Consider the following 21,540-nt stretch of genomic DNA (forward strand, 5'->3'; position numbering starts at 1 on the left):
TTCATATTTCCTTCTTCAGTTGATATTTCTAAACTTTTTACAGCTTTATATTTTTTAGGTATAATGGAACTGTTTATTTTCATAAAACCAAAATGTAATCCGGTATTAAGTTCTTCTTCATGTTTCTATCATAATATCTCGTTTCATAATTTCATACATCTAAATATGTTTTAGACTAAATAAAAGATCTTAGTCAATAAGAATGCTTAATCTCTAAAACCTCAGTTTTATATTTCCTACATTAATAAACAATTTTTAGAATCTCTGATAAGCTCTTTTTTATCAAATTGTTCCCTTTGCTTTAAATTTCTAAGCATTTTTTCAGCGTCTTCAAATTGCTGCTTTTTACACAAACACTTTGAAATCAACTGTTTAGTACGTAGAGTATCTTTATGTTTCTCTCCTAACACTTCTTTTTGCATGTTTTCTACATCTCTAAACATTTTTTTAGCAAATTCAAAATGTTTTTTTTCATATAAACACTGCGCAATCCAGTGTTTACTATCCAGTGTATCTTCATGTTTCTCTCCTAAAACTTGTTGTCGTGTTTTTTCTACAAATCTAATTATTATTTCTGCGTCAACATCTTTTACTTGATTATTTGAAGTCATTAGTTTGTCGGACTTTGCGGAGATTGTTTTTTCGGAAGTCGTTTTTTTACGGTTTATAATGGAACCTTGTTTGATTCGAGCTTCGATAAGTTTATCTGTAAAATATTTTTGTTTTGAATCTTCATTAGTAATACTTTCCTCTTCTACCTCTATGATCCATCCTTGTTCATTTTCAATTGCTTTCATTAAATTCTCTGCAATTGAAATCTGTGCCTCATAGAAGCTTTTGATAAAGAGCTTGCGATCATTGCGTTCTGCTAAAGAAAGTAAAGAATATCAAGTTTCTTTCTTTGTAAGACGTTCGTTTATTATTATTAATATTTAGCAAATTGAAAATATTCAAAATCTTTTGCAATTTGAGTGCGATAAGCCAATAAAAATCGCACATCTTTTAATGTAAAACTTCGCTCGTGTTTCTCTTCTCAAATTATATATTTCTGCATGAAACTAAAATGCATCCAATCATATTTTAAATTTTAAGCATTTACATCTGTGTAAGTAATTTTAATCTACCCAGTAAAACTAAAAATCTTTCAATTTTTGACATCATGTCAATGCCTGTAACTTTTGATTTATTTCAGCTATTATTTTTTAACTAAACTTTAGGCATTTATCTTTATATAACCTTTACCTACCCAATAAAACTGAAAACTGTCTTGTCGATGCTTATAACTTTTGATTTATTTCAGCTAATTAAAAAATCTGCTAGGGTATCTAAGTTTACATTTCATGAGCTGAAGTACCAATGGGTTTTAAAAAGGGGTTTCATATTGATGGAAATATTTTTTGTTAGTCACACACTTAAGCGAGAGAAATATTGAATATTTTAGGTAAATTTTGATTCCTTTTTTTTTTTTTTTAATTAAACTGCTCATAATCATTTAATTAAAATAAAACTTCAACATCCTCCCTTATCAGCGTTACAATTGCATTTAGCGCATGATACTCCTCGATTTTCTGACAAATGTGTACATCAATATGGTACTAATGTTTTTAATTGCAACTGATAAATTAGCTCTAACAAGAATAGAATTTATTAAACTGCTGACATTCGGTGTTACAAAAAAAGTTTTAACAAAACTGAAAAAGCTGGTTGCCAGTAGATTTGAATGATTGCAGATTGTGGCAGGTTCCTTTAGCATCAAAATATTTTTAACTCTTCTCTTTAATTAAATATTTGTGAACTTTTTTTTGACACCACCTTCAGCATCTCATTTAGCTGTCATGTTATTTCTCTAAATACTGGTTAAGAAACCGTGAAAACGTTTTTACAAAACTGAGACAGCAAGACCAATTAAATTATAATCCAAATCTCTTTGAGTGCTTTTAACAGTTTGTTTTTTTTCCAGGATGATAATTTACATGATGGCAATACTTATACAGTTATAAAAGGAAATTTAATTGTAGGTTTTATATGCAAAAATCAGTATTTCTTACAGCTAAATGGAATTGACCGCCTTAAGCCAGGCGCTTTCAATAAAACTCTTTCTATGGTCGTCATCGAAATTGAAACGTGACGAACATGCACGTTAGAATTTTCAATCGTTATTTTAATGGAAACTCTAGACGATGAGAATTAATGAGCGTTTATTTGCTTTAATTATAATTTATGTATAGTTTCTCGAAAAGTTAAGAATATTTTTGAAATTTTTAATTAAAATTTTCCTTCTAAATTATATAAATAAGATAAAATTAATTCAAATAAACTCTCTAGATCTCTAATTAGAATAACCTAGAGGAAACTTTTTTTCACGTACAATCAAGAAAAAGTTAACACTATGAAAAGTAAAGATGGAAAGATGTTCAATCAAAGATGCTTAAGAGATATAAGTTTTTGATTTTCTTTTAAGAAGACGACAACAGTTATTTAAACCTATTTTGATGAAAATTGTAATGATATTAATCAAATCAGTTAAAAATAAAAAGCTTTGCTTTATTTGGAAGTACAGAGAATATCAATACCAGCTGATAAAAACTTTTAGCCGAAATGGATAAAGAGAAGAAGAATCCCCTGATTAAGATTCAAGTATAACGTGGTATAGAAAAGTATGACGGGAACTCCGATTACAGCAAAAAGATCACTCTGCTGTGTAAGAAACGAAAGATCATAAAACCTCTACACATTCAACTTAGACTAACCAATGTAATTGTTTCAAAGCATTTACTAATTGTTCATTCCCTATGTCAGCTCTCCTCCCCGTTGAAGAAAAAGTTGTTTACCTAAGAATTAAGTTACAGACCAGCTGTAAAAGCAATGTTTTTAAAAATGAGAAAACTTTACAATCCGATCCTCGTAATCAGTCCTCAACAAAACATTACAGCATTTCTATAATACTTGCTTATTAAATGACAAAACTGAAATGTCATTATTAAAATTTTGTAGTAGCCGATGAAATATATCGCTTTAAAGCAGAGCAAACCTTATTAACATTTTTTGTAAAAATGGCTGATAAGTACACAAAAACTTTTTACATTTCGTCTAAAAAACCTGTTATTGTATTAATAAAGAATTAATTATTATAGTATATATGACCCTTTAAAAGTTATCTCCTGAACAAAGTGTGTTCAATAGTGATGCTAGCTTTTCATTAATGGGTGTTATACAACACGATGTGAAAATAACAGATATTAATGAAAACTAAAAAAGAATTACTCACCTAAGACGTCTCTGAGCCAAAATGTCTGTTTTTGAAATGGTTCTTTTAACTCGCAAATTAAACTCAAAAAGCTTCTCTCGTTAGCGTGAACAAAACTGCTAATGAAGGGTAAGCAGTTGCGCAATCCTTTGTTAGTAATAATATCACGAGAATTAACGTGGAATAATAAATGAACAGAAGCGCAAAACTTCCTTAAAATGAAATGAGCGAACTGATATTGTTGACTAACGACAGATTTTTTTAAAAAACCAAGTGGTTCAAAACCGTTCTCATCAAGAACTGAGCTTAACTCTTTTTGCGAAACGCTCACTTTTCCTCTGTCCAATAGAGTAAAGGCCACTTCGCAGACTTTTAAAATGTGCTGCCGATTTATTTGAATTAGCTGCTGTAATTGTTCTTTACTTTTGCAGCTTTGTTGAACGAAGTATAAAAAAATCAGCGTGTGTAGCTCGGTTATAGTTTTAACAGACTGAATGTTTAAAGTAAGCAGCGTTGAACATGCTGCTTTCAAATAAAGTGGTACAGAAAGCAAAGCCGCTCCATTATGAGATAATGTAGAAAGTAGTTCTAGGTCAGTTATCAAAGTTTTACTCAACAAAAGGTCTTCTAAGAAACTCTTTGTTCCATTGATGTTAAAACCCATAATTTGAATGCTTACCGCGTCTTTGTAATCTTTAATAGTGTTCCAGTATCTCATTACAGTTTCAACGTTTCCACAAAGAACACTTCTACAACTTTCTGAACTAATGGCATTCTGGAGTGCTGCTGTTATGGGAACGGTGTTTGAAGTTTTGCAATTAATTAATTGTTCTAAGTAAACAAACTCATCTAAACCATCTATGATAAACATCGTTGCATCAAACGAAGAAACTTCGAATCCCTTCAGAATGTTTTTGTAAAACTTATTTATGAGTTGTCTCATGTTTGAAACATTTGGGAGTTTGTTGATTTTTTCAAACTCGAGATAAAATACAAACTTTAAATCTTTCCAGTGTAGTCCTTTTGACCAATGACAAAGACAGTTTTGAAGAAAGTTTGTTTTGCCGATACCTTTAGGTCCTGTAATCATAATCAACCGTGAAGTTATATCAAATACCTCCTCATATTTTATTGCTTTGCAACTATTTTTTTTATTACAAAAGTACTTCCATTCGTTAAAGTCATCAGTAACCATTTTTAAGTCTGCTTCCTCTACTATAGCTATATTTAAGTAACTAAGGAGAAGGTTGGGATTGCTTTTTTGACTCTGCTCATGTCGATGCGTTGTCCCGTAAGTACTTAGGTAATATGCTTTCAGCTGGTCACTTGCATCTAAACAAGAACAGTATGAAATCAATTTGCGGATTTTCTCTTTCGTATAAAAATCGAAAAATGTTTTAACACATTGTTCGATTTGTTTAATTATAGAATAAATAATTCCTACACAATGTAACAAGAGTGTAAGACTCTCAGGGAGAAAGTGAAAAGTTTTTGATAATTTCCTGACAAATTAGTTTAGTTTCTCTTTTTTTTTTTAGTTAGTTTTTATTTTATTTTGTTTGTTTTAAGTTTAAATCAGAAAAAAACTTTACGAACTATTTAAGAGAATTTAACATATTTTGGGTGCATTTAATTGATTGAAATATTTGCATAAAACGTTTGAACCAAAGACTACAGGCTAAATTTTATGGCGCAGAGCTTTTTAACAAGTTGCAAAAAGATTAAATTTTGTTTATTTTTGCAAGTTCTTACTTAATTCATCTTGGGGCGAAAAAAGTCTTTCTTACTGTGGCTATATATATTGATTTCATCTAAAAATGCACCCTGCAAAAAACGCTATTGAACCGATGCGAATTGATGGCGCACACAAACATTGCAATACTAAATTTTAAAAAAGTTGATAAATTGCAATTTATATTAGGAAAAAGTCAAACAAATTGTGGAATAACATTAAAAATGTGTGGTATAAATTGTTGAATCGCTGAAACCAAAACTGGAATAAGGGTTGAAATATTTATTTTCGGATCTAAATTTGCGGTATTTAAAAAAATACGTATTGATAATACATTTAGGCAACGTTTTTGAAACGTTCAGTTTTCCATTTGACATTAAGAGACGATAAATTAATGTAGAGCACCTTTAATGATCTTGATTTTTTTGATAGGCTCGCTGTTGAGTAGTGGAAATCAAATCTTCAATCATATTTCCAGTTTGAAAACTCCTGAAAACTTTTCCGAGTTGCAAATACAAACAATAAGGAATTAAATTTGAAACAGATTTCCTATATTTTTCGGGGTTTTGTTCACTTGCTTGATTAGGATTTTAATTACGGTTGACTCATTATACTTGACCAATCGAGTCAGTGTGATAGATTTTCTATTTGAAAAAAATATTTATTTATATTTCTTCTTTTTCGCGCTTAGTATTTTAAAACTATTTAACTTATTTTAATTCGAGGGTAAGTGGTTCTTTTTAAAATAGTTTTCAAAAAAATTAATTTACCTCCGTTAAGAAAGTATAAAACATTTTAAATAAACTTGGGAACTTGTTTTCGCAAAAATTAGTGGATGTTCGGAGTTATTTTTGTTAAGTCAAAAAAACATTAATTTTTCAGTTTTTTGTTAACGTCGATTGGAAACTGGAGAAACTATGTCCTTTTTTACACAACTGCGATTGTAAAACTTCAAACTGGTTACGAATGTAATGATATTGAATTAAAAAAGTCATAAACAAATTATTGTTTTATAGTGCTATTCTCAAAAAATAAATAAAACGTAACCCATGCTACATTTTTTCAATTCTTAAATGTAAAAATATATAAATATATTAATGTATATAAATGCATATTAATGCATATATATATTGAATTCAAAAAGTCATAAACAGTATAAGAATATATAATTGTCATAAGCTAATGTTAGGAAGCTTATGATGATTTTATTATTAGTTTAAGTTACCATTTCACTAAACTAGGTGAACTAAAAAATCAACTTTACCACACGTATGGATAAAGAACTAAACATTTATACAATCGAAATTTTTTAATTCTATTTTTTGAACTTTAAAACGAATTTTGATGCTGGGCAAGATAATGATTTTGAAGAATTGAATCGATAATGGAAACATTGATGCGGATCCATTAGGTCCAAGTAATGAAACGGAATTTGCTAGAATTTCCGGGCTCGAAGAGCAATCTGATATTTTGACACTTTCTTTGTATACAGACTGTGCCAACATCGATATTGGAGTGGTAAAATTAAATGTAACACCAAAAGACGTAGAAGATGCTATTCTAAGAGGTCCTGAACCACACCCAACAACATTTCCTACAGATAAACACGTTAGTCAATTCCCTACGTATTTATTAGGCTATCGTTTTAAAAATGAAGAAATAGTTCCTCGTGAATGATTTGGAGCAAATCTAAAAATGCTTTGTTTTGTTTTCTTTGTTCTTTATTTCATGAATTTCGTGGGCAAACATCAGTTTTTGCTACAGAAAATGGTTGGCAGCTGAGTAGGGTACAAAAAAGTATATGATAGAAAACCTGACCATGAAAAATCTAGCAATCATAATTCATGTTATATTCAGTGGTGAAATTTAGAAAAAAATATTAATAAACATACCACAATTGATTGCCTTATAGTAATACAAATAAAAAATGAGACACAGAAATGGAAAGATTTGTTAAAACGATTATTAGATGTAATTTCGTTTCTTGCTGAGCGTTGATTGGGCATTAGAGGAGTTACTCATTTGATAGGAGATTCAAACAACGGAAATTTTCTAGGATTATTAGAACTTTTCAGTCATTACTATTCGCTTTTAGAAGAACATTTAAAAAACGTAAAGCAAACACAAAACGAAAAGCTGATATTGCAAGTACATTACTTATCGGCAGACATTAAAAATGAATTCATATCATGCTGTGCTGATTACTTGAGAACTTGTATTTTAAAGGAAAGAGAAACTGACATATTATTCTCTTATTGTATATGTAACACCTAATTCTCCGCATAAAGTATAAAATACATTCATTTTACGGTACGTTACTAAGTTCAACAAATTAAAGAAATTATGGAAAGATTTCTTTAATTTGTTGACTGCAATAAGAAGACTGGAGAAGACATTGCGAAGTTAATTCTTGAAAAGCTACAAAGGTATAATAATCCTGTGACTGTCGCGCACACGGATATGCCAACGAATCCACACATGAGTGGATCATAAAAAGGTGCACAAGCTCACATTTTGCAAATTAATCAATTGGCAATATTTTCTCCTTGTGCGTGTCATAGTTTAAATTTATGTGGTGTTCATGCAGCAGAAGCTTGTATTCAAGTTGTAAGATTTTTCGGCACTATTCAGAAATTATACAATATATTTAGTAGTAGCTCACAAAGTTGGGAAATATTAAAAAATAATACTGGATGTTCTTTGCACACTTTGTCAAATACACGGTGGTCTTCGAGCATTGAAAGCGTTAAACCATTTGCTGAAAAGATTAACGAAATTATAATAGCAATAGACGCTGTTTTGGAATTAAACTTAACATCAGAAACTCGATCAGATCTTAACGGAATAAAAAAATATTAGGACTCTTTTGAATGCTTAGTACTGGCAAAAATATGTCAAAATGTTCTTGCTGCTATAAATTGCAGAAGTACCGTTTTACAAGCTCGCAATGCAACAACTGATATAGAAATAACCAATTTGTCAAGTCTTCTTGTTGAATTAAATACAATAAGAGATAGTTGGGATGTTATTTTAAATGAATGTAGATTGTTGGGCACATCTTTACAGATAAACACAGAATTTTCAGAAAAAAAATATACCGAAAAAAAAAACAGTACACGAGTTGAAAAGGACATTGATTGAAGAATTTAGAATTAACATTTTTAATGATTTTATGGATAGCATCATTGGAAATATGACAAGAAGATTTAATTCAGCAAAAGAAATAGATTCTTTATTAAATGTATTATGGTTGCTCCGTGATTTAAAATGATCAAGAAATACAAAACAAGTGTGAAAAATTGCGAAAAATGTATGAAAATGATATCGATGATCATCTTAGAGATGAAATGCTACATTTAAAATCAATTTATGATGCCAATATACAATCTATTTCTCTTCAACTCGTTGAATTATTAAATGAAATTAAAAAACACTCTGGATGTGCTGTTTCCTAACATAATTGCAATAAGGCTGTTTTTCACAATTCCAGCGACATCTGCCCAAGCAGACAGATCTTTCAGTGTGTTAAAAAGAATAAAAAACATATTAAGATCAACAATCAAACAAATCGTTTAAATGACTTAAGACTTATATCTATTGAAGCCGAAATAGCTATGAAAACTAATTTTGAAGAAGTTATTAATCTGTTTGCGAGTCGAAAGGCTCGCAAAGCTTTATTATGAAACAGTGTTTAACATTATTTCTTGTAGACTTTTTCCCAACTTTAACTTTTAAAAGATCTAAAAAGTTTTAACTTTTATAAGATTTGGTTAATTTTTATTTTTAATTTTCAAAGGCAAGAGCACGCTTCTAGCGGTCTTGGGTATATGATTGATCATTATGATAGCCCGTTAAGAAAACTTCCTCAGGGCCCGAAGTTTCTCTCGGCGACTATGGTCTTAAAACCCAATGAAAGCTTCCACACTAACTTAGCTAGTTGGTTCTAAATAGTCAATCTAGCACAAGAAGAACTTGTGCCTTGTTTTGTTAGGAGGTCAGGTGACTAATAGGGAAAAGTTTTCTGTGTGTATAATGTTCACAACCTTTTACGCTTTGGTGGTGATGTTAAACACTTTTATTGTGGTTTAAATCATTTTCTTTTCCATTTGAAAATTCCTAACAACTTTTAAAACGTTCAGTTTACAATCAACTTCATTTGCTGGTACAGTTTTTAGAAAGACTAGAAGAAATAAAGTTTAAAGAAAGAAAAAAAATAGTAATCAAAACGTAACAAATAAAAACGGCAAGATCGCATTTATCAAGTGTTTCATGCATGTTGCTTACCCGTAGCAAAATTTTGGCGATGTGCAAGACGTTGTTGGCGGTTATTTTATTTGCGAGGTTTACGCAATATGCCAGCGAAATGAGTTTCATTTTTGGCCATGAGTCTAACTTTTCTTACTGTAGTACATTTTAAAGCAGCAAATGTTATAACTGTAATGTTCAAAAGTGTGATAGTAAATCTAATGGCTTCTTGTTTGTTAAAATCTGATGGATATTGTATGATACCTATCAGAAATGGAATAGGAAATCATCTTTAATCATTCAAGATTTGTTAAAAGTTCAACCACAATAGTTGTTTCATTAATATGCATTACTTTCCTTAAAAGGTAAGATTCACTTAAGTTACATTTTGATACTGGGGTGACTTGATTTTTCGATTAGTTCGATAACCAATCTTTTAACACATTATTTGTTGCTTTATAATAACGCGTGTAATACTTTGTAAATACTCATTTAATGAAATATTTACTTTGTTTGCGGTTAAATTGGTCAGATAATGTTATACACTGTTTAAAACATTCTAACTGTAAAAATTTTTATATCTATGGTTAGTATGGTTAAAATGGTAAAGAGTTAGACTGAACTAATACCGTACCATCGTACGGTATCTGGTTAAGTGGCTTTCTGCAGACCACAAATATATGTTTTGGTTATCAAGAAGCAAAATTCAACATCAGGTACTAAACTAAATAAACTTTAGAAGAAGTTTCAATTTAAAAAAATACTGTATTTGAATGGTTTGTTGCTGTTATTTACAAATTCGTTTACGAAAAACCTTTTTAGATGATACCTATACAACCAATCCATAACGTTTTCACAAAGATCCTGATAATCTTTATCTAACGTTTAAAAAAAAGTTATTTTGCCGGCTGGGCATTTTTATCTTTTTTTCGAACCATGTCAACTAGGTAGCATGTGGGTCTGATGGGAATGTTAACATCATAGTGCATAAAAAACACGTAAATGAAGCTTATGCAAGTTGCTCGTTACTAAAGTTATTACAGAAGCGCAGTTTTTGGATAAACCTTCATCAAGCAGATGACAATATGACTAAAAGAAACCGTTTGATGGCAAAGTAGTTACCCATGTGCAAAAGGACATCAGCAGAAAGTTACACGCGAGAGAATTGCAGTTTCCGTAACAAATCCGGAATTCGCGCGTAAAAATGATTAACATGGAAAGATCTTGAATTGTTCATAAACTTTGATGAATATAAGTTAAATGTAAAGAAGTTTTGAATTTACATAACATTGCTCTCGAAAGCAAACTGCCATAAGCTACTATAGATGTGTTACTTGCGTTATTTTAACAAAATGCCATTTCTACATAAGGCTTTTTCTTCTAAGATATTTGAGCCAAAAATATTTTTGTGAACTTTTGACAAAACAACTTTTCGGATGGTGTTTTTGCAGGCTCAAAAAAAAAATATAGCCTTTTTACATAAAAATGTTGACTTTAATGTTCAGCTGTCTTATATTGTTAGTAGATTAAAGATTGATTTTATGATTGATTGATCTTATGATTGATTGATCTTATGATTAATTTATCTTATGATTGATTGATCTCATGATTGATTGATCTTATGATTGATTGATCTTATGATTGATTAATCATTTGATTGATTTATCTTATGATTGATTGATCTCATGATTGATTTATCTTATGATTGATTGATCTCATGATTGATTGATCTCATGATTGATTGATTTTATGATTGATTGATCTTAGGAGTTTGTAACAAAACAACTTTGCAGTTTCAAGGCTGAATGGTTAAATTGATGGGGGAAATTAATTCAGCTGAAATTTCTCAGAAATAAAAACTTTATAGAGAATTTACATTTTGGGAACAATATAAAACAACGGTGGGAAATTCTCTTCCACAAAGCAACATATTCGCATCTAAAAATGTGAAATATACAAAAATCGGGGCTGCACTTACGAATCATTTTGATCTCATTCAAAATGTCTTCTTTATCCATCAGCAGAAGAGATTTTTCGACCACGGTTTTAAAGCCAGAAAAATTTCGCAAAACGACCAAATTAAGTAGTTCGTCCATTTTAAGTTGATCGCTGGGTTTATCGAGGTCGATATAATCGCTGGCAGCATCGGGAAAACCAGCGTAATGTGCGAATCTTTTCCACTCAGAACAGATTCTTATTTTATCAGCCAAAATGCGTTTTGTTCTTGGATCCATGACGAATGTGCCTAAAACAACACAAGATTTGCTGCATTTGTTTTTCAACCATTTGGTCATTCTTTTTTTATTAACAATTTTTTATCTTTTTACTTATACTGACACTCTTAAGGCCGTTTAATATTATCACACCATTGTTGAAATATTGTTGAAAAATGCTTGCAATTAGATGAGATGGACTGAACTACAGCACATCTTTCAAAGAGGACATACCACTAGTAAATGATTCCTTCTACTGATATGAAGCGTGAGGAGTAATTGATCGAAATTGAGGTGGAGGATTTTGCTATTGAAAAATAAGTAAGAATAAGGAAAATGTAGCAAATTTTATGCTTAAAGAAAATGAACATCATTTAGATTCATTTGATGGCCTATTAAAAGATAGCACCACTTGATTACAGATCATTGATTCAGAGGGAAATGTTTTTCTTTGCAAATCAGTGAAAAATGTTAGAAATGATTCCAAGGAATGCACAGTGGTTCATTTTGGCCTAAAAAGTGATGAAAAGTTAATGATTGACTTTTGGCAAAAAGGTATTTTAATGTGTTTTTTATCTTTAGGATACTCTAAAATATTATGACCATTCTTTCCGCTTTTCAGAAGTAATTAACTTGTAAAAAGGCCTGAAGGTTATTTTGAAGTTGTAAAAGTTTATTTTGCATATTTTTTCATTATTATAAAAGGCGGTATTTCTCAAAAAAGAATCCATTGAATTTGATCAAGTTTTCACTGAAACTTTTCTACGGTAAGTTTTTTTATTTTATAAAGTTTAGTCAAAATATTTACAACTCACCTTTTAAGAATAGATAAAAAAGCATTTTCTAAAAATCACTTGTGCTTATTATGAGTCTTCACATTTTTCTCGAATATAGTTACCTTCTTGGTATTTACCAGAATCAAGCTTCTTTTGCTATTAAATATGAGCAAAATAAGATATAATATAGCTGCTCCTATTTGCCCCTTTAGAAACTGTGGCATATGTTTCATCATTTCTGATGAAGCAGGCTACTAAAACAACATAATCTAGATAAGGACCTTCCGGCAAGCATCGGATTCAATTCAAAAGGATCTTATGAAACCAACCACTAGAACAGTGGCTTTATCTTTGTATTTAGATAGCGACTTATTAAAGTAATCATACCAACTAACAAGAACAAATGCAAGAGAGCACAATGCCAGTATCAATCCAACTTATGGGAAGCTCCTGGATGCAATGAAAGAATGCTATTCTGAGAACATCACCATTTCAGGAACTTGTTTTGAAATTGTTCTGCAAGATCTATTGAATCACACATCATCTAGACTAATTGACTTTCATAATGACATGATAAGTTCACTTGAAACTTCATCCATCGCTCTCAACTTAATTTTAAAATGGGGTTATGATGTTTTATCGGGACATGCAGAATGTAAAAAAAGATTTTATTCAAATGATAATGTCTCCTTTTCTGAAAGCAATTTATTCATTTGTTCTTTGGTTCCCATTAGACTCCATATTGTTAATACATTGACAATATAATTTAGCAAACTAAAGTACCATCTTCTACACGATATTACAGGCCAATCTCGTTTAAACTTGCCAAAGAAACTCCAGAGTAAGCCAAGAAAACTCATGAAACCATTCAAACAGAAAAAAAAAACTCCTTCCAAATGTTATTAACTGAGGACCAAAAAGTGTTTGAAATTCACCATCAAATGATCCTAATTATGATTAATGGTTTGATTTGTATTTATGGTTTGATTTGTAATTATGATTGATGGTTTGATTGGTATGATTAAATTTTCTTACTGAAACTTCAAGTAGTCAAAGGTCTTCAGAAAACTGTTCTGTGTTTAATAGTTAGGTATGAGAGTGAATTTTTAGGTATGAGAGATGAGAGTGATTTCCTCATTTATTGTTCAGAAAAGTTCTATGGCAATCTTTTTGATCTTTATGAGATGAGAAAATGATTTTTTCTCTTTTAGAGAAATACTTTTTAGATAAATTTATTTTTTCAATCAAAAGCCGGCCTTATAACAAAATCTTTTTTATATTTTAGCAAAATTTTATCTTTTTTTTAAATAATATTAGCATTTTTGGACAGTTTAAGAAATGTTGGCATTTTTTTCTTTTCTTTTTTTTTTTTTTAAGAACTTTCTAGCTAATAATTGTGATTTGATTAAAATAATGCAAAGAAATAAGTAAAAATTAGCACTTTTGATTTGTAATCACTTTTTAGGCGAAAATGGACCACAGTGGAATGAAGAAATGTAGAAATTTTGTAACACTTAGTTTTTTAGACAAAGCAAAGTGAATAAATAACAAAACGAAACCATGATTGACAAAATTACAAGCCTTCAGAGAATTAGAAAAGAAGGGAGCGTTGAGGAACCTATAGCTACTCTTACCATAACTTTGTTAATACTGACAAAGACCAGTTTTAAATGACTTTCTTTTTAAATCCATATTTTACGAGTTGTGTGGATATTGAGGATGATTGAGTGCTGCGTGTAATTTTTTAAGCTGCAGTTGTAACAAAGAAAATGGATAAAGAGGAAGAGGAAGATGTTTGAATCTTTAAAAGTTTAAATCTTTTTTTTTTTTTTCGTTAAAAGTTTCAGCCACGAATTTGATTCATACTTAACTAATCCTTGAAAGTTACACATAAAAACCAGAAGAAAAATGAAATAAGAAACGAAACGACGTTAATAAAGATCATTGCTAAGTATTAGTGTAAACTTGTATATTTGAAATCAATAATATTATAAAGATATTTGTTCATAAACTTAATACTCACCGGTTCCCTCCTAATTTTGGCTACGCAAGACTAAAATGATCACCCAACGTCAGTAAAATTTTATAACTACTTGTAAATAATTCATTAAAGATTTGCAAAAACATTTTTCTAAAACACATTCGGTGAGCTTATGCTACAAAATAAATAATCATGTTAATATTTGTTCAAAGTTACTGAAATAACAGTTCGCTTAGAGATTTAAACTGATTTGTGGAAATCACTAGGTTATGGGTAATGAATGAAATGGATAGGTTTATAAATCTCCAACCAAAATGTTTTTCAGTGACTTAGAACAGATATTAGCATGAATAATTAAATTTTAGAATTAGTGAAATCATTATTTATAAGCTTGGTTAAATGGCAAGAAAGCTTTTTACTTTATATGCTTGCTAATAAAAAGCTTAAAATTATTTATGGTGGTAAGAATGCGGGCAAAGCTAAGGTTAGAAATCCAACAAATGATAAATAAGTGTTACTGTTGAAAGATAAAAGCATCAGAGTGGATGTGAAATGAATTCAAGTTAAAATTATAAAATATTTATGTAAATGAGTATTGCAACAGTTCAATAACTTCATATTTGCATAATTCTGATTGTCAGAGGAAAATTTAATAACTGGCCATAGCTGAAAAGATGTCAGTAGATGATTTTTAAGTATTGATATTTTTTTGAATCAGCATTATGTGTCAGAAAAGATCAACTAAAGGCTGCAGGAGAATACTGCTTATTTCTAAGAATATTTTCTCTCTCTCTCTCTCTCTTTCAGAAAAACAAACAAAAAAATTACAAAAAACGAATTTTTTTCTTTAAAAAGCACCGAGTTAAAAAGAAATGTGACGTTTCAAGTTCTTCTAACTGCCTCTGAACTTTTTTGATTTTATTGGCGAAGACACATAAAACAATTCAACTAAAAAGTAAAAAGTTGTTCATTAGAAAGTTCTTCTCGACTTTAGCAGCAAGAGATCAGCAGGTACCACCGACTCACCACTTTGGCCTTTGCCAATTAACGGATGAGCTTTACGATACTACACTTGATCTTAGCCATTAGGCCGAGAAGCGATCAAGTTAGCTTAATCAACTCACGAAAGCGTTATCTTGTATTAGGAAATTCAGAATTGTGCAAGACCTATATTTGGGCATTAGGCAAATGAGAAGCAACTTATGGTATATTTAATGTAATTCAAATTAATCCATATACTGCATTATAATTTTTGCAATTTGAAAAAGTTGCACACTAGCTTAAAAAAGACCAAGGCATTTCAATGAATAACTCACTGTAGTCCAAGTATTAACTATGTTGATGGATATTTTTATACTTAAAACAGTTTAGTATTGTTTTGTAAATACCCCAAATATACAATGGCGATTACAAAAATAGCAAACTTAACATTTTACTTACTAAAGTTAATATAGTTTCTTTTTTCATTATTATTATCTATTCTTCATTATTCTTTTTTTATTACTTCAACACATCTTGATGGAATACTGCTAGCTAATCTTTGGTCCAAACATTACCCTTGCTGGTGGATATTTTTACGTAAAACATTAAGGCATTGTTTTGTAAATACCCCAAATATACAGTGGTGATCACAAAAATAGTACACTCAACGTACAGTGAGTCAAAATCCAAAGAAACTGGCAAAAAACCGAAAAAAAAGCAATAGCTAGGAACTAATAAATTGAGTTATAATGTAACTAATATCACTAAAAAACTGGAATTAATTGCTTTTTAAGATTTAGGGATTCACCAATTTTTGCACCTTTTTCTTAGACATATTGTCTTATTTTTTATTCCAAAACTCGTGTACAAAATGTTCGCTTTAGTGCCACACTTTTAAGATTGATATGGGTAAAAACAGTTCAAAATTTGATTTAAAAGCATATATTTAAGATATTTAGTAACTATAAACAATATTTTTGACATTGCATTTTGATTTTAGATTGTCATTCCTAAGATCTTAGACATTCCACTAGATTAGAGATTAAAACTTAGAGACTCCACTAGATTCCATGGTAATTTTAACATTTTCCCATTGATAGGTATATATGAAAACAGAAAAAAAAAATCAGTTGCCCGAACTTGCCCCAATTCAATACACAACCTTATAAAAAAAATCAAATTAAAAATTTCATATTAATTGTTTTTCCCACATTTTTCACACTATATTAGCACTACAGAGGTAATTTGTCATAACTCAAAAACCAACCTTCAAAAACTCATGCTCAAACAAATCATGCTAAATTTCAAACCTGAAAAACCAAAAGTTGCATGATTTGACGGCGTAGTGCCTGAATTAAAGGTTTAAAAATAAAATTTTCATACAAATTAACGAATAATTGTTTATTGCTTACATTCATCATGAAAATAAATTTTGTTCCTATCATTCAAGAGTTAGGAATTAATCATGATAATGTACTTGAGGCTCTTCTTCTTGAGTTTCGTAGATTGGAGAAACTAGACCATGGAAGTAATGATGAACCTGAAATAATAAATCTCAAGAAAACTCTATCAATATTTAATTGTAAGTTCAAATCAAAGTTGCTAAAGGGTTCAAGAACCTTCTCAAAGCTTTTGGAACATGAGCAAATCTGGTTTGATAAAGAAATAACAGTTAACAAAAAAGGCGTTGCTACAGGTCCAGGTAGAAAGAAAAAGGACTGGGAAGATCTTAGTGAGGGAAGCAAAAGATCTAAGGTATTAATAAATCATTTTAGTTCATACCAATTCAAAAAGTAGTTTACTCACTTAAATATTAAATATTATCTTGTTACCAAGGTTACCAAGTTGGCCGATCTATGAGAATATTCGGTGAGAGCGGGGGGAAAGTTTAAAGGTGTATTTCACTTTAAAGGGGGTTTTAATGATGTCTCCAAAGTGTGCATAAACAAAAATGCACTGATAAAAATAATGGCCCAATTTAACGAGAAAAGTCTTTTTCAGACAGCTATTGTTCTACTTAATTAACCATCATGAAGGAAACAGTATGGTTGAATAAAAAACCCTCTAGTACACATTAATGTTAACCCCATGCATCTCCAATATCAAAAGGAAACGAAAGAGGTGATCAGAAATGAAGATAAACATCTTAAAGCTGAAATGAATTGACTGGTCGAGTTTGAGGTAAAGTTAGAAGTAGCAGAAGGCAACCCCTGAAATTATCAGTACCACTTCTCCCTGATGTTAAAAAGCTGTTTTTCTAAAAATAGTTTTGGTCATAGAATAGTAAGATAAGATAATATTTATTTGTAATAGGTATTTTGGTTTTTTGACTCCGAATTTTTTATTTTCATTGGTATATGTGCGCGTTTCGGTTTGAAAAACCCAATTTTTTTTTATTTAAATTAATCTTTGTGCACGTAAAAGACTTTAACAAGCAGACGCGTCTGTAATACGCGTCTGAGATACACGTAATTTTATTTAAAAAATACGTGGTATAGATTTTATACGAGGTATCATATGATATTTAGGATGAGGAATCCAAATTTATTTAAATCATAACTTGCACGCGTAAATGGCACTGAGACGCGTACGCGCGCGTAGCATGCGTCTTGTGGATGCGAAAAATTTATTTCTGATAACAAATTTAAATTTTCTGACCCAAAAAAATACTGGAATTGATATATCACGTTTACATTTGTTGGTTATATCATTTTTGCCGTTTTTTCACCTTTCTGACTCACTGTGCAATGTTTTCTTAATTGAAGTTAATAAAATTTCTTTCGTCATTAGGGAATTTTTAAAAAGTTACATTAATTTCCATTTATCAGCTTTAAACCGTTAGAAAATCATTTTTAACTAGGTAGAACAATAATTATGGAATATTTTACAAAATACAACAAAAAGTTATGAGCATAGAAATTGCACATCAAACAAGAAAATAGTGCTGTTTTAAAGTCCACCTCAGTCTACATCAAACATTAAAACTAGCTTTTTTTTTGTTGCTCGGCCCTTATTCTTTATTACTTCAATACATCTTGATGGAATACTGCTACCTAATCTTTGATTTCGTTTGACAGTAGTGGCATTCCAGAATTTATGAATTTCCCCGCAAAACTCATGAAAGCTAGTTGTTTTTCTCTTAAAGCCACCCCAATGTTGTGGCATTAAGCATGGGAATTTCGGCCTTCGAAATCGACGAAATTAAACGAAATTCGTGTTTTAATTTCGGATCGAAATTGAGAACGAAATTTCGATTTTTTGGATTGTTTAATTTCGCGAAAAAATTTCGTATAATTTCGGGTCATTGAAAGTAACGAAATTGACACGAAATTAAACATAAGTTTTAATTTCGAAATTCGTGAATTTGTAATGTTTAAAAATTTCGTCTTTCGAAATTCAATATAAATTTCGATACGAAATTGAAACACGAATTTCGTTTAATTTCGTCGATTTCGAAGGCCGAAATTCCCATGCTTATGTGGCATTGATTAGATTCAGATCGAGACTTTGGTGTGGCCATTATAGAATATGAATTTTATTTTTCTAAAGCCAAGATTTAGCAGATCTTGAAGTGAGATTAGTTGGATTCATCAGTGCATTAAGTTTTTCCATGGGAAGATTTTTTTGGGGGAAAAATTTTGCAAATCTTAATCGCTTTAGTTGATTTCGTTTTGAGATAAGAGGTTTGTTCTTTGCTACATAGCCTCGAAGATTGGCTTCTTGTAAACGAAGACGAATGATTGTTGCTGGCGCAACTATAAAATACCGTTCTTCATATTTTGCTTTTATTTCGTTAGAAGTTTAAAAAGGATCTTTCTTAAACATAATTTTAAAAACCTCAACCAACCAAAATGATTTGGCGATCGATTTTAGTTAAGGTTTTTCTTGGCGGTGGCTTTCGAATTTTATCATCAGCGATGTTGTGTTTTTCAAAATGTTTTTTAGTATAAAAACTGAGGTTTTTTGATAAAATTCTTAAGTGAAAACCGTTATTTAACAACTTTGTGTACAGAACAGTATTTGTTTCGCCCCATACTGACTTAGTTACTTACCATGTTCAGCCAGTACAAGAAAATTAAAGGTACGTTACAAATAATATTAACGCCTCATTCCGGTATTCGCTGAAAAAGTGTATTAAAAAACCCCAATTTTTTATAAAAACTGGGATTCTCCACTACCATGCGCTATTTAATTGAGCACGAAATTTGACATTAAGAGTAGTGAACGGAAACTTTCGGCCGAAGCCGAAGCCGAAATTTCTGCGTCAGCAATTTTTTACTTTTCCTGTTTCGGCCGAAATTTCGGTTCAAACCACAACCGAAATGAACCGAAACTTTTATAAGATTTTTTTTAAAAGTCTAGATAACTTTTTAATTTAGAGTGGGATCATGACGATTTCCTAATTTTAATCGTTTGTTAGTAAATCAATTTTTAATTATAACAATTGTAGAAATTTTAATTGAAGTCACGTTACATAATTGATTCAAGTTACTATTCTCAAATCATTCTTTAAATAAGTTAACATTTAAGTTAAGTAACCAAAATCAATAATTTAATCAAAGTTTCTCAGTGCTAAATTTTACAATGGAAAATAATCGAAAGAAAAGCTATTTGTGGAATCATTTTACCGTAACAGCCAGTGATTCCAAATACGCAACTTGCAACATCTGCAATTTGAAAATATCTCGTGGATCCCACAATCCAAAACTTCAATCACTTAGCGGACTTTCATCACATTTAAGAAGTCGGCATCCACAGCTTACTCTAAAAAATCTCCTAACTGAAAAAGCAATACTCACAACTACCGACAATCCTGAAAATATACCAACTTCAGATCAGCTTGAGCCTCTTACAATTAAAAAAAGAACAATACCTTTATTTGACATCAGATCAAAACGCCAGAGGACTGAGATGCTGCAATTTACAATGCCTGGCTGGGTTGACAATATCTCAAAAATTGATTCAAATTCCGAAGAAGGTCTTAAGTTTCATAGATCTATATTTGAAATGATTATCCTCGACTTACAGCCTTGGTCAATTGTGAATAATCCGGGATTTTTACGCCATCATGCACTTTTTAAACCACACTTTGACATTGGAAGTGAGAAATACTACCGAAGCATGCTCAATCCAGCCTATGAAAAGATTAAGCTTGCAACGAAAGTTATCCTTAACGAAAAAAATGCTGAAACTATCTCCATCTCTCTGGACGCTTGGTCATCCTTTCATTATAAGTACTTGGGCATGATGGCACACTTCATTTCAGACAAATGGGAGCGGATCAAGTTCTGCCTGTCATGTTCCAAGTTTGATGAAAAACATACTGCTTCAAACATTTTTCAAAGACTTGAGAATGTTGTGAAAGAGTGGGAGCTAAAGGACAAGATCACATTCTGCTTAAGAGACAATGCTGCAAATATAAAAGCAGCTTTCAAAGAACCGCAGTGTGTTTACAAGTCTGCTGGGTGTCTAAATTATTCACTTCAACTAGTGATTAAAAAAGAACTTTTTTCACTTCAGAGTGCTGTAAACTTGATAGAAAAATGTCGAAAGCTTTGCACTCATGCTTCTTTTTCAAATTCCTTCTTTGCTGAGCTTTACAAACAACAAGAGGTTCAAATGATTAATTTTGACAGGCTCGGACTCAAAAATGATGTCCCAACACGCTGGAATTCAACATATTACATGCTTGAAAGAATTCTGTACTTGAAATCAGCAATTGCTACCACGCTGCTAATCCGTCCTTCCAGCGGCATTGAGTTCACTGTACAGGATTGGAACCTGTGTGAAAAGCTGGTAAACATCTTAGCGATTTTCGAAGAAGCCACCAAATTGCTCTCTAGAAAGGATGCTTGCATCAGTGCATGTATTCCAATTGTGACAACTATCCTGAAATCATTCGAAGTTCCCTCTGATGACAAAGAAGTGATTGGCATGAAAAATGCTTTAAAGAAAGCAATGGAGGCACGTTTTTTTGATTTAGAGACCATTGATCATTTTGCAATAGCAACACTTCTTGATCCCAGATACAAGCACCACTTCTTTAGATCCCAAGAAGCCTTTCAAGCTGCAAAAAAACAAGTTCTTTTGGAATTAGTTCCATTTTGAGCCAAAATGAAACTACTCCTGTGATGAAAACTAAGTCTATTGAGAACACTGGATTTTCTTCAATGATGCAAAATATAATTGCACAGTCACAAAATGCAAGGTCCAAAAATCCAACTTCCAAATTAGCAAAGGAAGTTTTAAACGAGTACTTAGAAAGCCCAACATCTTCATGCTGTTTAGAGTTTTGGAAAGAGTATGAAGAAAAAACAACATTAAAAGCAAAGTTTGGTTTGGCAAAAATGGCAAAGAGATTCCTT

The 21,540-nt window shown here is 30.8% G+C and overlaps 2 protein-coding genes and 1 pseudogene across 3 annotated transcripts; 2 read left to right on the plus strand and 1 right to left on the minus strand.

Moving 5' to 3' along the window:
- Window positions 1-212: 212 nt before the first annotated feature.
- LOC145187018 (uncharacterized) lies at window positions 213-14,391 on the minus strand. 2 transcript variants are annotated; one of them, XM_090096755.1, is made up of 4 exons: window positions 14,237-14,391; window positions 11,203-11,469; window positions 3,269-4,579; window positions 213-868 (listed from the first exon to the last, which is right to left on the minus strand). In XM_090096755.1, exons 2-4 carry the CDS (start codon window positions 11,456-11,458, stop codon window positions 237-239), a joined length of 2,199 nt encoding a protein of 732 aa, XP_089952881.1. In that variant the 5' UTR covers window positions 11,459-11,469; window positions 14,237-14,391; the 3' UTR covers window positions 213-236. The 2 variants fall into 2 exon arrangements, with proteins under 2 accessions (XP_089952881.1, XP_089952882.1); XM_090096756.1 differs by having other exon boundaries at window positions 213-865; window positions 14,237-14,363.
- Window positions 6,357-6,977, plus strand: LOC149884442 (uncharacterized; annotated as a pseudogene).
- A 5,368-nt stretch (window positions 14,392-19,759) lies between the features above and the next one.
- LOC149884443 (zinc finger BED domain-containing protein 4-like) lies at window positions 19,760-21,283 on the plus strand. The gene has a single exon (XM_090096111.1). The coding sequence runs from the start codon at window positions 19,760-19,762 to the stop codon at window positions 21,281-21,283; it is 1,524 nt and encodes a 507-aa protein (XP_089952237.1).
- The last annotated feature ends 257 nt before the right edge of the window (window positions 21,284-21,540 follow it).

Source organism: Hydra viridissima, unplaced genomic scaffold (assembly GCF_058129835.1).
Source record: "Hydra viridissima isolate aposymbiotic clone 2 unplaced genomic scaffold, HvirCarnegie_v1 scaffold_8, whole genome shotgun sequence".
Taxonomy (NCBI): Eukaryota; Metazoa; Cnidaria; class Hydrozoa; order Anthoathecata; family Hydridae; genus Hydra; species Hydra viridissima.

What these genes read in the sequence shown, in the direction of transcription:
- LOC145187018 (XM_090096755.1), bottom strand. Translation starts at nt 11,458, where the DNA reads ATGGATCCAAGAACAAAACGCATTTTGGCTGATAAAATAAGAATCTGT. An exon ending in GAATGAGATCAAAATGATTC is followed by an intron (nt 4,580 to 11,202) that starts GTAAGTGCAGCC and finishes GTTCTTGTTTAG; the next exon opens with ATGCAAGTGACCAGCTGAAA. An exon ending in TTGGCTCAGAGACGTCTTAG is followed by an intron (nt 869 to 3,268) that starts GTGAGTAATTCT and finishes TACTTTCTTTAG; the next exon opens with CAGAACGCAATGATCGCAAG.
- LOC149884443 (XM_090096111.1), top strand. Translation starts at nt 19,760, where the DNA reads ATGGAAAATAATCGAAAGAAAAGCTATTTGTGGAATCATTTTACCGTA.